This window comes from Pholcus phalangioides, unplaced genomic scaffold (genome assembly GCF_987345545.1).
Source record: "Pholcus phalangioides strain wild (caught in Gottingen) unplaced genomic scaffold, Ppha-v1.0 ptg000011l_1, whole genome shotgun sequence".
NCBI lineage: Eukaryota > Metazoa > Arthropoda > Arachnida > Araneae > Pholcidae > Pholcus > Pholcus phalangioides.
Window position 1 is genome coordinate 23,541,811 of NW_028301604.1, and position 20,693 is coordinate 23,562,503.

Here is a 20,693-nt window from a genome sequence, read left to right on the forward strand (position 1 = left end):
TTCGAGTCATTATGAAAAATATTAAAAATCATTTTACAGAGATTTCTAACTTGTACAGTAGGTTTACTGATGTTTATATAGCTGATTTATCTCATGAAATAATAAAATGAAAGTTCTAAAGAGTTCTAATCGACTGCAATAGTCCGTCAAAAGGTTTTGGTGGACTTGGTGACTTTTGCTTGCCAAAATATAAACTGATTCTTATGAATTATTTTGGATTGGAGTGGATTTTTTTTTTTGATTTTATTGGCGCAAGGACCAGTTAGGTCAAGCTCCGACAAAACAAATGAAATATCAAATGGCAACACCAAGTTTTTTGTATTGGAATGTGATCTCCATTGTGAAAAACCCTAAATAGCGTTCGAACGGCAACTGTAGCATGAAAATCACCGGCGGTAGATAGGCTAAAAGTGAGGACAACCAATAAGGACAGAGAAGCAGCATAAAATAAAGCATTTTATTGTGTTTCACAAATTTTCTACATGACCTTGTGGAGGACTAATCAGGCTGGGATCTCAGCCGAAGAAACGGTGTGACGAATGAAACGAACATTAATGCTCTGGTGCACGGCAAAGTCCTTTTTACTTTTTCCTTGCCTAGCTCCGGGGATTTTCGTGCTACAGGTGCCATTCCAACGCTATTTAGTGTTTTGCAGTATGGAGATCGCATTCCAATACAAAAAAATTGGTGTTGCCATTTGATATTTTCGAAATTTTCTCACTGTAACCGTAACTGTTAGAGTGACACTGTTGTTTTCCATATCATTCTTGAGCGCATACCTCAAAATACCTTATGCCCAAAATTTCATTCAGTTTCTGTGAATGGTATGATAGTTAGGGGCCCATATGTCGGGATAGTTTTTTATAATCACCCCGTACAACGCCACAACAGGCAAAATGCCCAACGAGTTGCCTGAGAAAAAGATACCCATAACAAATATGGATGTCATATATTTCAAAAATACAGCAACCCAATTTAAAAATGCAATTACAAACAATATATACACATGATAAAATACTATACAATGCCATAATGTATTTATGGTTGTCTTATTCTAAGCATGGATAGTTTCTCGATTTAACCCAACATGTTTATCGTATTTCTTTTTAAACGTGTCAATTGTGTTACAATTAACGACCTCCGGGGGTAAGCTATTCCATTTATTAACAACCCTATTACAGAAAAATTCCCTGCGACACCATAACCTCACATTGTCCCTTACCAATCGATACTGGTGTCTCCTTGTAAAAGCAGTCGATTGGCGGTGTATTAAAAGTTCATGGTCCATCTTATCTATTTCGTTGAAAATTTTGGACACTTTGATCATATCTCCTCGACACCTACGTTCATCCAATGTAAACATATTCAAAAAATGAAGTCTCTCTTCATAACTCAAGCCCCGTTTGCCAATAAGGATACGCGTAGCTCTTCTCTGCACCCCTTCAACCAAGTCTATGTCCCTTTGTAGGCATGGTCTCCAAAACCTTACAGCATACTCCAGTCCCGGACGAACTACGCCTCGAAAAAGCGGAAAAATTACTTTAGGAGAACGCGAAGAGACCTTTTTAAAAATGAGACCACACACACACACACACAAGCATTCTATTCACTTTTTTGACCACCGATGAACAATGCTCGGAAAACCTAAGCCGCTCGTCAATGCGAATTCCCAAATCGGTGACCCTAGTTGCATCCAGTATAGTGACACCATTCAACTCGTAAGAGAACCGTGGGTTGTTTGAACCAAAATGAGCAACCATGCGCTTATCAACGCCAAACGTCATGCTCCATTCATTTGCCCATGCTGCAATCCTGTTTAAGTTGGTCTGCATCAACTCCCTATCGCTTTGATTCACGATTACCCCTATTAGCTTCACGTCATCTGCGACTTTGCTAACAATTCCATCGATACCCTGATCGAGTTTATCGACAAAAAGTGAAAAAAGTATGGGGCCAAGGACACTTCCTTGAGGAACTCCACTTGTGACACCTGTCCAACCAGAGAATTCCCCGTTCACTATAACTCGTTGAGACCTATCTCTTAACCACGATTCTATCCAATTCAGCAAGTTGCCCCCAATCCCAATCTCATGTAAACGCTTCAAGAGTTTACCATGTTGGACCCGATCGAATGCCTTCTGGAAATCAAGGTAAACAACATCTACATTTTTGCTCTTACCCAAAGCCTTAGTCACGTGATCATAGAAGCAAAGGAGGTTAGTTACACATGACTTCCCCTTCCTGAACCCATGCTGATTTTCTGACAATACATTATTTAACCCTGTATACAGTACACTATATTCATAAATACCTACTCTCTTATTAATGAGACCAATTAGACCCGTCCAAGTGCCATCGGACAATCTTCGACCGAACTGGTTGTCTCTCGGAATGACAAATTCATACCTAAAATTTGATTGAAACTTTTGTAGGAAGAAAAGTTTTTGAAATTGTTACCAGATTTTCATACAATTAACATGCATTTATAGTCGAGAAAAAAATTAAACACCAAGAAAGATTTGTTCCTTTGCTGCAAACTTCGGCATGCAGTCATGTCTCAAGCACATATATCAATAATTACAGATGAAACGTAATTAACCGAACGAGTTTGAAACCTCCTCCTCCTAATCAGATCGTGGTCCGCCGCTTTGTCTCAATGAAGAGATATAAGCAGGTGGTCAAAGAAGACCCGGACCATGCTGGAAGTTGTTGTATGTATCTGTTGTGAATTTAACGTGAAGCTTGTGTCAGTGTAATGCTTGTTATAGTGCTGCCGTCTATATTTCGACCTATGAGTGAGGTGTAATGACTAAATATTTGTACCGTTGTAGGCCTGTTGCTCTCAGTTTCGAGACTTTTCAACTGGAAGATCGGCTCACATTCGTGCCTCGAGGTTAGAAAAAATAAAACATCAACTTCAGCCAACCACCACTGTGGTACCGGTGGGGTTCAAACCCGGGCACCCGGTTCGAGCCCTCGGAAGTCCGTCACTCACTAAGCTATAGAGAAACTGGAGTGAAGACTCCCTATGCAATAACAAGTATGTGCGCGAGCCGACGCGGAGGAATACAAAAGTGGGCGTGATTTGGGATACCACCTAGTCATCTTCCTTAATGTGTTGATTAGTGTTGAGCTATGTATGTAATATTACAAAGTCTTAATCAGAGGAAAAGGTTTTAGGTTCTGATACACTTGAAATGTGAAAAAAAATGACAGTTGTAGAGTCACAATGAAAATAAATCAATGAAAATGTTAAGGAAGTTCTGATATACTGTGAACAACTGCATATGGTGGAGGGGAAAAAATCCCTTCAAATTTATACAGAGTTTGTATAAAATACTAGATGAGGGTTTGCATTTTAACTAAGTAATTATTTGTTAGCAAACATACATGTGATCTTGTAAATGGTGATTGTAATATTCCAAATTATGCTCTCTGGACCTGTTTGTAATTTTATATTGAAAAGCTTGTATGTAGATACAATGTTGGAAAAAAATATCATTAAAAATCTATTTTTGCATTTCATTTCTTGCAATAAAAGTTCTTTTTCAGCAGGAAATTCGCGGAAATATCCACTTTTATGAATTTTTGAAGTGAAGGCTTTCACTAAAATGCAAAACATAATGTTAGAAATGTATGTTGTTGTTTTTTTTAAATAAAAAAAATAGTTCGTCTTAATCTTTTAAAAAAAGGGTATTTTTTTTGTACGAAAGTAAGTATTAATTTTTATAACTTTTTTTAAGACGAAAGAACGCATAACTATTGGCCGAAAAGGGAAAAATAACGGTATGTATATATTAAGCAGGGCCGGATTTAGGTAGGTGCGAAGGGTGCGACCGCACCGAGCCGCAAAATGTTAAGGGCCGTAAAAAACTGAACTTTTTTAAACTATAACTTGAAATTAAGACAACGAACAATTTATTACTATATTAATTACACACTATGAATATGATTCTTTACCAACATCACATTAATTAACTAATTAAAAACGGCCAACTACTTAATTAAAAAAACTGTCAACTAATTTTACAGACTTCTTAGTCCGTAGGATTTATTAGCGACGTACTATTATCTACGGTATGATTGATGTCACGGAAGAGTGAATAGAAAACACTGCGACAGAGGATGCCATTTTTTTGTATGTTCTTTCACATCAACTATTAAATAATCTAAAATAATTGTTGAAAATAAATTTAGGCTCAAAAAATGTGCTTGAACTATTGTAACTTTTTGAAGCTTGAAATATCATGCAGGCTGTGAAGAATAAACAAATTTATTGGTCTTACGTGAAATTCATTACTTTACTCATTTCACGAGTGAAATCAACTGCTACTCCTGAGTAAGAGTACTCTTTATGTTTCTCATTCCATAAAACTTTAGCACCTGGAGGACTCTAAAAAATATACAAAAATCAGTATAGCGCGGCACGTAAACACGTTTAATCAAACGGAAAATCAAGTTCAAATATTTTGTTGCCGGTGATTTGAAAGAAATAGTTTTATTTTTTCCATTATTTTTGTTCAGACCAATAAAATAATGGTCATCAACTCAAGTAAATTGTTAGAGACTAGTACTTTTTTTTGCTGATTATAGCAAGGGTTGATAATCAAATGTTATTATCAACTATAATCAAATGTTATTATCAACTATAATCAAATGTTATTATCAACTATAATCAAATGTTATTCCCAACTGGAAATCTACTCGATGACATTTTAACTTACTAAAAATCGAATCTGATGTAAGGTACGACACTTTTTATTTTTGTCTTCCTATAAACAGTCGATTCTCAATATAGCGAACCGAGCGTATAATGAACCGTCGCATGTAACGAAAAAGATGTTTGGTCCCTTACCCCATGTGTGTGTGAGATGATGTTATATTATTAGATCTTAAATTTTCTGTCCCTAAAAGTTCGTTATACCGGGGTTTCACTATATATCACCAAAAATGCAGTTTATCGAAATTTACTTTGTCTTGTTTCTTATGTGATTACAACCAATCTCTTAAGTACAAACTACAAATGTCTTCAAAATGTATGCCTTTAATAATTTCTCATTGTGAGGATTTTCTCAAAGAAAACTCATCAGAAATAAGGGTCGACTGGTTGCCTACTTCTGAGTTACAACGGAACGTTTTCTCTCCTTTCACTTCCAGGCTAGCCAATACGGGAGGGAAAACAGTACTTAAAACTTTCATTGAACTTTTATGTCAGGTTCCAGTCTGCAGGGCATGCGCCCGCGTGAAGCAGTGGTAAGATGCTCGTCTTCCACTATGAAGGTTACCATCATGGTCCTCGGGTTCAAATCATCATGGAACGTCAGAAGCAAGTTCTTTACCTACGGAGCCGGGAGCGATCACCAATGGATGGAGCCTTCATTTTCCACTGGTTGAAAATTACCGTATGGCGATATATGACCGGAGTCGGTGTGCGTTAAAGTAAGTCTGCCGAGGCTGAGTGGTTTTCCAGGCAGAGGCTCTCCAACCTGGGGAGGGGGGGGGGGATAGTGTTATAAATTCAAACAATTAAAAAAGATTGAAAATTACGTGAGTAACTCCAATTTTCAGGTGTTTTCCTCTGAAGTTTCCTGCGGCGAGAGGATAGACATCACTGTACAATTTCAGTCCACTGAATAATTCCCATTTTCCTGTTGTAGCAAAATCATCAATAGCAGTAGCTTCTTTGTTACTTCGTGTTAGATAAGCTGTAGTTTTTAACGTTGCTCTTATACAACCACCGCAAGAATTGATGTCATTGAATGAAGACTACAGAGAAAACCATGTAAGAGATCATCATTGCATAAAATGGGAAAAATAATAATATTACACAAAACTCCATCCGGAGCTTTTAACATTATGAATCTAAATTTATACTCCGCCCTGTGTTCTATTCTTATTATTCTAAGAGGATTTTCAATAGATTGAACTTCGTTTTACAAAAACATTCACTCACAACCTATACCTTTGATTACGGAAAATGTATTTTCCGTTAACCATTCTCTCATGGCTTATTTTCATATAATTATTTTTACCCCCTTTTTTATAAAAAGAAAAATGTTTAATGCTTCTGTAGTGTTGTGGTCAAGAGCAATCGCCCGTATTACGACGGGAAGATGGTTCGATTTACGCAGAGGTAGTTGAATTTTCTTCCCGAAAGAAGACCCCCCTCGTCCCCCGTCTTATCCAGCGACCACTACCCTCATCCAGGAGCGAGATCCTTTTTACTTATCGAATTTAGTCAAAACTAATTTTGTAATTAACAAAAGTGTTATAAATAAGATCAATCTCTGGAACTCTGGACTGGCCATTGATCCAGAGGGGGTCATCCTCCTAGAGCCGAATTATATGGGTAAAATAAGTCTGTGTAAAATACTGGGCCGTCCAATGAGCCTCGATCAGGAGGGACGATAAATAACCCCTCCCGACACATCATCCAGGGTCCGCGCCTACCCTGAGCTAGAATTCATTGATTTTCCTTCTTGGGGAGGGGTTCTATGCATGGTCATCTCAACATCTTGGATCCCGGGCAAAGTGATGTTTTGGGCTCCCCATACTTAGCTGGAAATAACAGCTTACATATTTACATATATTTATACGCGAAAATCATGGCACCAGTTCTGCCGGTTCCCAATTGGGGGAATGAGCGCCAATCTCCGCGAATGAGAGCCAATCTCCCCTTTAAAAAGTTTCGCCACAGAGAGCAACAGGCCTACAAACATCACAAATATTCAATCATAACACTTAACCCACTTCACTTCTGAAATATAGATGGCAGCACTGAAAATCAGACACAACACTAGATACTCACTCAGACTGTTAAGTGCACACACTTACACTTCCGGCACAACTCTCTAGGTAGTAAATTGCCCATGGCGATAGACCTGAGTTGTGCTCGGTTTGAAAGAAAAAAAAAGAAAAAGGTACCAGATCTGCTCATGTGTGCCCTCATGGACATGAGGTCCCGAGCAACGCCCGAACGGTCTCACGGGTTAAGATTGGCCCTGGTTCTATGGACAGCTCTCTGGATTCCGAAAATAGTCATATTCTTTCACTTGAAAGCTTAATCTCTTCAGAGCTCTCTATGGTCCTCTTCACCGTTTGTCATGGCTCCCCTTTCATCTAAATTTCACCCGTGGCCTCTTAGAATATACCAGGACCTCAAAGGGGCCACGTGGCCCCAGGTTAAGAACCACAGGTCTAAACCCTTGCAAAAAAATCAATCCTGAAAAAAGAATACTGAAGAAAATAAGTTTAAAACAGTAGCCCTCTGAAAAAAATGTTTTTTTATAATCTTGCTCCCCTTTTTTAAATAAATTTTGTTGTTTTCTCTAATGTAGATGTTAAGTGGAATTTTCACTAATGAAGTTAGCGGTTCTACTTACCGCGGTGTACCTTAATTGAAAGTTACCCCTACGACTAACAGTTTAGGAATTATCTATTGGATAACAATAAGAAGGAACACTCTTGTGCCATGGAGAACTTTATAACATTTGATTTATTTATTTATTTTTGTCAAAGGAACTACACATTTATTTTGGAGAAAATGAAGCAACTTGAAATTGTTGAAATTTTTAAGCATCGCTTTTTAGTTTAAAAAAGCCTATCACCTCTATTGAATGTGTGGCTATTTTCGTAAATACTAATCATAGAGAATGAATCACAATTTATTGTGTTAAATGTATACCGTACATACACGCATTGCATCAAGTATTCTCTCCTTCGAAGTTCTTCTTTCCAAAGGAGTGTCCGTGTCATATCCCCCAGCATCTAAAACTGTAAACACGGACTTGGCAAAAGATACAAATAACTCTGTCATCAGACATTTTTTATCGACCTGAAGACAAATAAATTTGAACTAGAAAGAGAACTAACGTGCTTTTGACAATATTTGAAATCAGTTTGATGAAAAACACTTAAGTACACGTTACGGTAAAAACATATGTTGTGATAAAAATCCTATGATTGCGCATACTCGCCGACCATTTTGGTAGGTTTGATAAATTTAGCACATTTCTCACATTTACCGTCGATTATGTACAGGGGGATTATAATTAAAGTTCCCGTACTCTGAGTAGTTTTACTCAAATACTGCTTATTCGAGTATACAATCAAATTTTTAAGATATCTCAATGAGACCATGGGAGAGAGATTTATGAAATAAAAAAAAGTTCAATTTTCGACCACCAGGTAAAAAAGTGGCGCTTTGTTATTGCAGTTTATATTTTCCCACGGTCCATATAGCGTATATACCAAGTATCAATGGAATGCATCAACCAGAACGGGTAGGTCCGAGTAGTTTCAGTATACTGACCTTTATAGCGTCCGTTCTGGCGGGTGTATTCCATTGACACTTGGTATATACGCTATATGGTCTATGGGAAAAAGGAAAATTCAATAAAAAAGTTCCACACTTTTTCACCTTGTGGTTGAAAATTGAAATTTTTTTTATTTCATAAATCTCTGTCCCATGGGCCTCATTAAGATATCCTAAAAATTTGACTGCTTTTGGATGAGCAGTTTTTGAGAAAAACTACTCAGAGTACGGGAACTTTAATTATAATCTCCCTTTGCATATTACCCAGATTGTATTAGCAAATATGATAAATCGTCAATGAATTACTTAAATTGGCCGGATATTTTGCTTAAACTTCAGTCTAGGATGATAGATTTGATCGATGATGTTGATTATGTTTGAAAACAGGGCGGGCCGCAACAAGATGATTGGTCACACGGGGCAAGTGCGCATTTTGGCGTCCCCTTGTAATGTTGAAGGTAAGGTTTGGGAATGAAATTTGCGCCCCCTTTAGTCCAGCGCCCGGGGCAAGAGACCCCGAATGCCCCCCCCCCCTAGCTGCGGCCCTGTTTGAAAATGTTGATAAATGTGAAGTAAGCTAACACATTAGAAGACTGATAATGATTTATACGTTTCATCCTTATAGCATTTATTTTCATTTAATTTAGTTTTTTAGTTGTTATGGCAAAATATGTGTAATGCACTCATTACGCACGAGAGAAACTGATAAGTGGTTGAATTGAAGTTATATTTCCAAGTGATTTCTTTCATATTTAACTTATCGTACTTACAAACTTCATTCGGGAATTATGCATGATAACGATAAAAGTGAAAAATGTAGGAAAATTTATCAAACTTACCGAAATGATAGGTGATTATTCATAATAACTAGAGATTATGGATTTATCATACTTACCGTAGCGTATACATTACTTGGATTTATACACGGTGCCCACTCTTATCTTTGTCCGATTGCTATTTCCTGAAGTTTTAGGGACAACTTTAAATTACAAAAAAATGTTTCAAATGTGCATGTGATGTCTGTCACCCATCATCTCTTGAATGAAAAAATTATTAATAGGAAAGTTACGAAACTCAAATTTTTATATGGTCTCCCTGTCCTTCAACTTCCAATTAGAAAGTTTATGCTCTGTCCAGGCCAACAAAAAATGTTCATGTTTCCAAATGGGAAATTTCACTATGAAATTTGAATTCCATAGAGTAATAATAGATATCTTTAGTCTATGTTGAATTCAAAGCAGAGGAAAAAGAAAGGGAAGAACATCATAAACTAACGGACAATGCTGCTTTCCCTCATTTATACTGTTTTTGTCCATTTTTACTCTAATTTTTTAATCCAAATACCTCAGTGAATATTGCACATAGAAACATGAAAAAGTTTTGTTGACCTCAAGAGAGACAAGGCAGCAACTTTCTAATTGGAAGTTAGAGAACTGGGAGACCGTATAAAATTTTAAATTTTGTAACTTTTTTATTAATATTTTTTTTCATTTGCTACACTTCCATCTTGCATAAGGGACACTAAGTACATCAAAAAACAAAGTAAATATTGATATGATATTAAAAAAAAATGAATATCTTTGGAAGTCAATATCGCCTAATTAAAATCGAAACAAGCGTTCCGAAAAGTGCTTTTGGGACAGCACATTTACAGGCAAAAAAAAATCGGAATGCCCCGGAAAATCGGGACATATGGTCAGTCTGTGTAGGGGCCATCCATTAAATTTTTGGTCAGAAGGGGGGAGTCACGCTTCAAAAAGTTTGCGCACCACTGATCTATGGTACGAAGAAATTTTTAATTTTGACACTCGAATATAATATGACATCTATATTTCTTATTTATCGTGATATTTTTATCTAATATCGTTATCTTATAAGTAAAAAACAAATACGAGAGCAGGTTTCCTAAAGTAAGGGCCCTTTGCCTATTAAAAAGAACCGGTATATTTGATTAAGTCGCACATGCATAGTAACTATGATTGGTAGTTTGGGCAAAAATGCGAAACTTCATTCAATCAAGTTGCTCTGGCCATAAAAACCAATTGCACAGGTGACAACAGTATATACATTTAAGAGTAGACATTTAAGCGTGAAAGCGAGAGGAGGGGGAAAAAATAATTACACGATATTACGCAATACTATCAGTAAGGGGTACAATTACAAATACAATTAGATGCAAAGTACTTTACAAGATATAAGTTAAATGATAGAATTGTGTAGAAGTGACATTCACTCTACATTTCGAACATTTCATGTCCTGAAACATTGGAATGTCAGATAGAAACTTGAAAAGCTTGCAACCTACTGCTGAATTGGTGGAATATTTTTTGCAGAATTTTTGGGAAAAATTTCTGACTGTGTTGGAAAATAGTGAAGATATGTATGAACTTGGAGCATTAATACATATTTGTTCGCTAATTTTTTTTTAATGACTAATAATGACTATTCGGCTCTTCACGTTTGAAACAACAATTGTAATATGAAAGTGAATGTACAAGTTTATACGGAAGAAGCTTATACACAATACAAATACAACGCCACAACAGGCAAAATGCCCAACGAGGTGGCTGATAAAAAGATGCCCATAAAAATATGGCTGTCATATGTTTTAAAAATACAGCAACCCCATTAAAAATGCAATTAACGCATGTAATTAATTAGCTTACTTAGTATAGTTTTTTTAATCATATTTAATAAACTTTATGTGGCTTGGGTGAACAAAAAGAATACTGATTAATCGTCTGGTTTGATTGTCAAATTTGCGTAATTTTCATGAACATGAATAAATCTGTTTTATCGAGTCTGAGAAATTCTGATACCATGCACTCCATGTTGTATTCCTTTCTATAAAAAAACGCTACATTGGCTTCTGCTGGAACATTGTTGGTGAGGGACAGCAATGATTGCTCTTCCTGAGATCCCATTACGATATACATCCAACGGCGACCGAAGCTGAGCATACCCCGCTGTCGTGCCTGAAAAATTCAGAAATTGCTACAACATTGCCATATGCAGGGTGTCCTGTAGGTCCTAATTCGGCCCTTATCTCATCAACCGTTTATCGTAGAGTTATGGTTCTAACTTAAAAAAATGCTCAAAATGTGTCCAAGAATCACTGTACCAGTTTTGAGAGTGAAAATATAGTGTGTAAAAAAATAAAAAAAATCTAACTTTTTTTACACGGCCCCCCCCCCCCCGTTCTCTAACTTCCAATTAAAAAGTTGTTTCCCCATCTCTCTTGAAACCAGCAAAAAATATTCCACGCTTATAAGTGCAATATTCACTGAGATATTTAAATTTAAAATTCGGAGAAAAGTTTGGAGAGGACAGCATAAACTAACGAACAACGCTTCTTTCCGTTATTTATGCTGATCTTTTCAACTTTTCTCCCATTTTTAATTTAAATATCGCAGCGAATATTGAACTTAGAAAGGTGGAATTTTTTTTGTTGGCCTCATGAGATACAGAGCAACAACTTTTTAGTTGGAAGTTAGAGGGCAGGAAGGACCGTATAAAAATTTAGATTTTTTATATTATGACACACTGTATTTTTACTCTCGAAACTGATGCAGATTGAATTCTTGAACACATATTGAGCATTTTTTAAATGAGAACCATACCGCTATTATGAACTGTTGATGAGATAAAAGCCGAATTATGACTTACACGACACCCTGTATAGCATAAAAGTGACGCACGTCTCAAAAACGATTAACTGTAAATTTACACAAAAACTTTAATCTTCCCATTAAATGAAATATCACAACTAACACACATGAGTCTTCATCTTTTTTTTTTCTTTAGAGCAAATTTAAACTCTGATTTTTCCATTTGTAATCCATGGAGAAAGAAAATCCTAAAGCTAAAATGCATGTAGGTAATCATTATTACTGACCTGTTTGAAAATACTTGCTGCCGTATTTGATGCTGCCAGCACAATAAAATACTTTGGAATCGGACTGTTTTCGTAAGCAACAAATATTTCGTTGCTGGTGGCCGAAATGTTATTGCAAATTCCAGTTGGACACAAATTATACATAGTGACACTCGTGGAACTACTTCCTCTGCCATACCGTTGTAACACATCAACAATATCTTCAAGTAGTGAAAAACCTTTTGATACATGACAAATGAAAAACTGAGTAAATAAAAAAATCTCCACGGTTGTATTTTAACACATTAAGCACCGCGACAGTAGTGACAATACACTTTTCTTTTGTACAGGATGCGTAGCTAACTCCCCTTGTGCAAATTACTGGCGAACCGTTGATCCTAGAGGCCTACTTCAATTACAAAAAGTATCCAGTTAACGTGTAGGCCTCAGATTAGTCATCCATATTGCAAGGATTCGTAAAGCTATTGAAAGAAAAAAATTAACTTTCTATATGGGCACCCTGTCCTGAAAAAGTCAATTAGAAAGTGTTGGACTCCTTATACTGAGTTCAACAAAAAAAATTACGTTTCCAAGTGCAATATTCGCTGAAATATTTGAATTCAAGAACCGAAAGAGAGAGAGAGAGAGAAAAGTTGGGAAAGAACACCATAAATGAAGGAAAGAAGTGTTGTGCGTTAGTTTATGCTAGTCTATGCCAAGTTTTCTCTGTTTTTTGAATTCAAATCTCAGCGAATATTGCAATTAAGAACGTGGCATTTTTTGTTGGCCTCAGAAAAGACAAAACAGCAACTTTCTAATTGGGTTTTATAGGATAGAGTGTCCGTGTAAAAAGTTAATTTTTTTTTATTTCAATAATTATACACTTGCAATATGAATGACATATATGTCTGAGGTCTACACGTTCTTTGAATACTTTTTCTAATTGGAAGTACGTCTTTAGGATCAACTGTTCCCTAGTAATTTATGGTAAGGGGGAGTTGGCTATGCCCTCTATATGCAGTATAAAAGTAGTTTAGTGGAGATAGTAGAAAATAATGGGAGATAATTGTATAATACAGCAAAACCCCTCTTTTGTGGACACCGGCGGGACAAAAAAATTCGACCTTAAAGGAGAGGATTTCTGTTGAAGCCTTTGAAATAATTCATTCTGTTATAAACCCAGTTTTAATAGCATAAGTTGGAGATCATGTAGGAAACTAGTATTGCGCATACTTCTGTTCAAATACGCAATTGAATTTAAAATAGTACATAAAAATAAACACCGTAGTTGTCCACTTAACGTTGAAATTTACCCTGAGAGTTTTTTTATAATATTGATTAAACATTAGGCATTATCCTGGAGTAAAAAAATATTTTTAGCCGTAGTGAAAATAAGAACATACAAAACTGTTGATAAAAATTCGTTAAAATCCCTTGAAGTCATCAAATGTTATTGAATAGACTGTGGTTTTGAATGAGTCGTTATAGACCTAAAAATTAACTTTAGAAGCTGTACAGGCTGTCCCAAATTGTTTACACAGCGGATATCTTTGTAACCGTTGACTTTACAAGCATACTTTCAATTGCAAAAGGTTTTCAAACGGCGTGCAGTTACTTAAAATCTGAAAAATTATTATAGGGGTCGTACAAATGAAGGAACGTCGGAAAATGAAGGAATTAACTTTTTATACTCCCCGGGTAAAACAGTTCTTCCGCATTTAACGCTGTTTTTTCCCAACTTTCCTCCGTTTTTTTGAATACGAATATCTCAGTGAATACTGTACACCTAGAAACGTAGAATTTTTTTTTGTTGACATCAGGAGAGACTGAGCAAAAACTTTCTAATTGGATTTTTGATCACACGGGGACTGTATAAAAGTTAATTCCTTCATTTTCTTATGTGTACGACACGTAAAATAAATTTTCAGATTTTAAGTAACTGCACGTCATTTGAAAACCTCTTGTAATTAAAAGTATGTTTGTAAAGTCAACGGTTACAGAGATATCCGCTGTGCAAACAATTTGGGACAGCCTGTATAAGGGCTCTTTCACACGGAGCGGATGTGGATGCGGTCCGGATACGCATGCTTTTTCACACGAGCACATATTTGCTGGCGTTTCGTCCGCACTGAACGCGTCTCATAATGATTAGACTTTACATTATAGATAATCTCCGAACAACGATTTCCGAATAACGGCCACTTTGGACATGGTGGCGGGAAAAAATATGCATATCGCTATAAGAAAAATACTCTATGAGTGGGGGAGAAGAATTATGGATGCTTTCTTTTCCTGGGTACGAATGCTAGCTGGGTACATTGAAGAGCTTGCAATATACCATACCGGTTTTCTGGTTCAGGAGAAATTTAGCCCTTTGTTTGCAATACATCACTGAAATCTGCTCATTTGATCATTTTTGTCGCACCACGGTCATTTTCTGCACACGAGGGCTAATTAGACCGGGACCTACAATTTATTGCCGATTCCGAATGGCAGGCTTGTTTTTCATACTCATCGAGAGGTTGGTGTGCTAACCCCTCGATGGGGGACTCCCTGCGGTAGCAATTTTTGCTGCGGTCAAGTCTGACCACGTTCTTAATTCTTGATTGCAAGTATTTTTATTATGGAGTGGGATAGTTGCTGAATAGATGGATTAAGGTAGTTTAGTTACGACCATCAAGTTATACTGGTGATCGCTAAGAGCTCGCCATTAGATACAGGTATCCTGTAGATTAGTGTTTCCCAAAGTAGGCAATATCTCCCCGTGGTGGCAGTGCCGTCTTAACGCATGGGCCCACCCGGGCACGGCCTGGGGGTCTCAAGCGAAGAAGGGGCCGCACAAAACTGAAATCTCGTTGAAATTCTGAAGAACCCGCCTGGTAGGGCCTCTCAAAAATGACTTGGCCCGGGGGTCCATGATGCTCTTAAGACGACTCTGCGAGGTGGGTGATAGAATGGTTCGGGGGGGGGCGATAGAAACTACGGGTATAACATGACATCCTATGGGCATACTCGAGTTGGGGGCCATAAGAGAAAAAAATTCCTGAGGAAGGGGGCGATGGAGCAAAAAGTTTGGGAAACTATATATATGTCACGGTAAAGGAACGAAGACTGTGTAAAGCCTAGAATTTACCGGTAAAACCTAGGTTTCACCATGACGAGTTGGTAAAAGCCCGAAATACGCTTTTGAACGTTTTCATTTCTGACTTTTACCAAGTCACACCCCTTTCAAATGTTAAGTTATTAGTTTCTGCCGTTTATTAATTAATGAATAATTATAAAAATTTACTTCCTCTCTAGTTGCAGTTAATAATTAACATATGAGTTAACTAGCCATCTTGGACTTATTAGTTTCATGATATATATATATATAATTTATTTATTTATTCATTAATTTACTCTGAACAGTAAAAGCCCGTTTTGAATGAATCGATCAAACGTAAACTTTTGTTGTGTCACGCCCCACATTATTATTATTAAACTAATTAATTAAATAATTAATAACTGACCATAATAATAAATTATTTAACCATTACTAACAATAATAATTAAAAATAACTATAATTATTAATTTAAAACGGGCATTTTGGTTTATTCCGAACATTATGAACTTTAAATCAATCAATTCATAAATTTATGATTTACTTACATAGTTAGCATCAGGAACTGACACATTTGTTAATTATTAATTAATTGTAATTATTGGATAATTATAATTATTTGTTAATTAATAAGTGGCAGGAACTAATAATCTGATGATGGTTTATTGATGACAGTCAGTTTTTTTCCACTGACTCTTTTTCCGAAGACCAGGCTTTTTTGACTTTTTCCAAAGACCGTTCTTTCTATCGCCCCCCTTGGGAAACACTGCTGTAGATTGATGTAATGTCACTTTTATAGGATTTTTTCAGCAAAATCAAATTGTCACCAAAATCTGTATCGACCAGTTCCGAATTTTCGTCGAATATGTATTTTGACAAACGCTGATTTCGGTGATGTATTGCGAACAAAAGGCTGAATTTCTCCTGAACCAGAACACCAATATGGTTTATTGTAGGTTCTTTCGAAAGCTGGTGTAATAGACAAGTTTTTGATAAATTTGACTGATTGTAGCTACGATGGTGTTTTCGGAATTGGCGATTAAAAATTTTTGGCAAATCGATTTTCAACTTCGCCAATCCCTTAGCGCTTGTAGCTCGCCATTTAATTGAGATATTTCAATAAAATTAGAGTGTCACCTTATAGAATATTTTTTGTTCTTTCTGAATATGTGCTTCATTTTTGCGTGCATGTCGGTCTTTCAAAAACTTTACAAATCCGGTTTTTTCCAACTTGGCGCATTTTTTTCCATAATCGAATATGCACCATAACTCGAAAACGGTTTGAGATAAGACGGGGTTGGTAGGGTGTTTCATGACCCACTTGGGCTCGTCTATCATCCCCTTTCGTTTGGCAGAGGTCGGATTCACCCTGTATAGTTCTCTAGTAGGTTATTAGACATTTCATATAGTTCTGTCCATTATATTACAACTAAAAGTTCTTTTTCGACAAGATTGAGAGACCCATGATGATCAATTTCTCATTTTGTATTTTTTATTTGATATACGTTTTATTCCATGTCGCTGATTTGTGAATGGTGCTAAAATCTAAAAATCAGAGATCTTCAACCCTTTTCTAGTCGCGAACACTGCCTGTACCCATCATCAAAATTAGCCCACCCTTACGGCAAGTTTAACTTACAAATGCATGAAATTAGAATGATTTGAATCCTTGAATGCAATTTCTACAAGGTGTTGAATTAGAACGTTGACCAAGAGTGCTCGTGAGCACGAAATCGGACACGAGCATCGAGCACTCTAGATGCTTCCGGGAGCACCGTCGTGCTCACGTGCAACAGGTTGAAGATGCCTGATCTAAATGCTCAGTTTAAGTAAAGGGAATTAAATTCAGTGGTGTTGATGTGGTGCCGGCTTAAGCTTCATGTAAAAAAAATATTCTAATTTTTGAATAAATTTTTGTGTGCTCGGACGCATGCCGAAAAAAAATATAAAGTAACATAAACAGTACCTAATGCAGGAAGTTTTACAATCTGTCATTCAGAAAAAACGAGGCTCTAGTTTTAAAACGAGAAACAAATGAGGTATCAATACTTGTTCCTCTGCCGAAAATCGCTACCTATTGTAATGATGAATATTCTCAATCATGGACACACACATTCCCCCAATCTCTATATACAGTACCACACCACGTTTGTTATCGAATCGCTAAAACCTGTTCATGTACAAGTAATCTAACTATAATAGAATATAATCTATTCTTTCCTGTTTTCTCAAAAACTCCAGGCTTCCAATTTTGGTGAATACTTGCATTAGGGAGGAAAAAATACATTTCAATGAGAACAAAAACACACTGAACAGGTTAAAGCAGCGGTTCTCAACCGGTGCTCCGTGTGAACTCCCATGGGCTCCGCGGCCGCTCGAAGAAAATAAAAAACCCAGTAAAATTATTAATATTTTTGAATGATAAAAATGTCAGAAACTTTGATGAATAAATAAAAAGTAGGCATCCGGGGCTCCGCCATAGAAATTACGTACCGAAAGCTCTCCGTGCGTCAAAAAAGGTTGAGAACCGCTGGGTTAAAGGAAGGAGATTTTTCCTATAGGAAAGCATGGGAAGCCAAGATCGTGCACCAACCCCTTCAAGAGGGCTTTTACTATATATATATATATATATATATATTATATATGTACATTATTACTTACGAATATTTTCATCGTACAAAACGACGATATCGTCCCAATTGTAAAGAGATCTGGTATTTGTTTTCAAATCAACCAACAGAGGTATTATATCATTAGGGTCTAGCATAATTGGTGCTCCAATACCCACATCGGGAGAAGGTCTGGAACAACCACGCTTCACGATACTCAAATAAATGGCGCTAGAAAAATATTCTCTTATTAGTGTTTCCTCCTCTTCAGTAATACAATCGGTAATTGCGAAAATCATCGATATTTCTTCAACTGTTTGGAAAAAAAGCAGAAAAGAATATCGTATTAGTCAGTAGCAAGCAGTAATTTGAAAAAAAAAAGGAAACAGTTTTCATATAAAGCATATAACATATTTCTTCCGGATTAAGGCTATTTTTTTTTTCGTTTGAATAAATATAAAACTACTAAGGCTTTCTTTGGATTTTATTGTTAATTAATTTTGTTATCTCAGCTTTTTATTTCGTAGCAGGGGCATTTTTTTTCTTTGTCAAAACCACTGGCAAGCCACCTCTTTTTCTTATTGATAAAAGTCATTTAATAAGATCATGACACATTCACACACCACTTACCTCGAAGCAGAAACACTTCAGTTAATATTGCCTCCTTCTTAAGCTGAAATTTTTTTTTAAATTTCGACAATTGTTTTTACGGTTTAAATAAATAAATTGAGAAACAAAAGAATGTGTGCTTTTCTCAATGCCTCTTTATTTAACGACTTAGAAATGTTTAACGTTTCAAATCAACCAAAAAGATTTCTACATTCTCCCTTTTCTTGGTAGCAGATACTTTATTAATAATTTGGTCCGGTCTATGCAAAAGTTCATCAGCCTTTTTTGGTCGAATCCAATGTTTTCATTTTCTCACCATATGAAACACAAGCTTCCCCACTTTCATCAAATTAGGTGTGCATATTACCCGTATAGATTCTCTCTTCATATGAAATGGCTACGAAGTCACCTACATTGAAATCTATTGTGGTTACAGTGAAGCTTTCAGTCACTTTCCCTGATATGAGTTCATCGGTCCACCCATGATACCTCCGACTACCAACTTCCTTTACATAAACACGCCTCATTGCAAAAAAAACGAAAAACAATGGTTACGGTACAACAAATAACAAAAAATAGGTGGCACAATCTCACCCCATCATGTGGACTTCTTTTACTTATAGTGCCATATGTTTACAACAAAACAAGGTACAGAAATGAAACTCGACAGACAATACTTCAGCTAGTAGGTGAATCAAAATAAAAAGAACTTACGTACTTACCAGTGCGTGAAATTAATCCATGATATCACGGGAACCAACGCTTTACACGAGTTTTAAGAATGCGACAGAACAATTTAATAACAATTTCTGAAGTTCTACCGAGTTGCTTTGTACCAACATACCACTACCCCCTACTAATCGGAAAGACTAATAGCTCTTTAATAACAAGCTACTAGAAAACACCTGTTTGCTGAATCTCAGAATGGCACATTCTCACCCCAAGTGACAAAATCTCAACCCATTTTACGGTAAATATACAGTACACTCTGTCCCGAAAGTTTATAGAATCTCGAGAAAGTTGTTTTTTTCAGACGAATGAAAATAAATGCATGTAAATGTGTGAAAAATATTGCAGACCAGATGTGATTGGCATTCAACAACTCATTTGAAAGAAAAAAAATATTTTTATACCAAAATAAAAAACAAATACAAATGAAGGCTGTCCCAAAAGTTTGTTGAATAATCAAATACATTATCATTTTTGAGAAACACGTGTTAATTAATAACTGATAATTTTTCCATTATTTCGAACGACATCAAACACTCGATCTTCCATTGAAAGAACAAAACTTTGTTGGAATTTGTGGGTCCAAATTATAGTACTCAGTTTCTATGATGTGTTTCAAGGCGTTCACCGAGCTGAACTGTCGCCCATTGGAGTAGACTGTGAGTCATTATGCTCCGCATACTTTCTATCTGACTGAGATCAGGACTCGGCGGCAGCCAGTTCAGTAGAGTCACATTTTTCATTTTGAAATATGTTTTCGCGATGTTGGACACACGCATTGGAGCATTGACGATGCTGAAACCCTTCAATTCTGCCCCCCCCCCAAAATTTAACCAAATAGAAGGAAATAATTTTCCAGTGTTATATGTATTTTTATGCATCCTGTCTCCTAACTACGATTACTAAAGATGCGTGTCTATTGAATATGGAGGCCACCCATATACCATCACAGAACCACCACCCTAATGTCCGCTGAAGTATGAGCTTAGCTTTTCCCTCAAATGGTGACAGTAACATTTGACCCCCACATCAGGACCAACTAAGTTACATTTCTTTTTGTCATTAAAAATGACACTGATCCCTTTGTCTTTATAAGATACTTGGTTTGAAGTCCATTCTAACCTCTCGAAATGTGTTGTGTGTTTGAATATGGTGCTTTGAGACGGCTTAGTTGACGGACAGTTTTCCCTATGAATCATAAAAGAAGTTTTTTAAATTCTTAAAGCCGTATCAGACGATACATTCAAACCAGAGGTCCGAGCAATTCCAGAAAAAACAGACATCATCTGGGTAGACATCATTCTTATTATTAACCTATCATAGTGTGAAGTCGTACATCGAGATCTTCCAGAATGTGATTTTTGATGGTAAAGCACCTATTGGCTAAAACGTGATAAATTATGCTTTTGCAACGATTTAAAGCCTCTGAAAAATATTCAATAGGCCTGCTTAGCAAC

The 20,693-nt window shown here is 36.4% G+C and overlaps 1 protein-coding gene across 1 annotated transcript in view; it reads right to left on the reverse strand.

The window, feature by feature from the left end:
* LOC149080243 (ionotropic receptor 93a-like) overlaps positions 1-20,693 on the reverse strand; it is a 44,140-nt gene that overhangs the window by 13,308 nt on the left and 10,139 nt on the right. The window contains exons 3-9 of the mRNA XM_089239329.1: positions 17,951-18,211; positions 12,210-12,427; positions 11,134-11,289; positions 7,694-7,834; positions 5,548-5,766; positions 4,287-4,393; positions 2,316-2,406 (exon numbers count right to left, since the gene is read on the reverse strand). Of these exons, the coding sequence (XP_089095455.1) occupies positions 2,316-2,406; positions 4,287-4,393; positions 5,548-5,766; positions 7,694-7,834; positions 11,134-11,289; positions 12,210-12,427; positions 17,951-18,211 (1,193 nt within the window). The remainder of the gene's footprint in view (positions 1-2,315; positions 2,407-4,286; positions 4,394-5,547; positions 5,767-7,693; positions 7,835-11,133; positions 11,290-12,209; positions 12,428-17,950; positions 18,212-20,693) is intronic.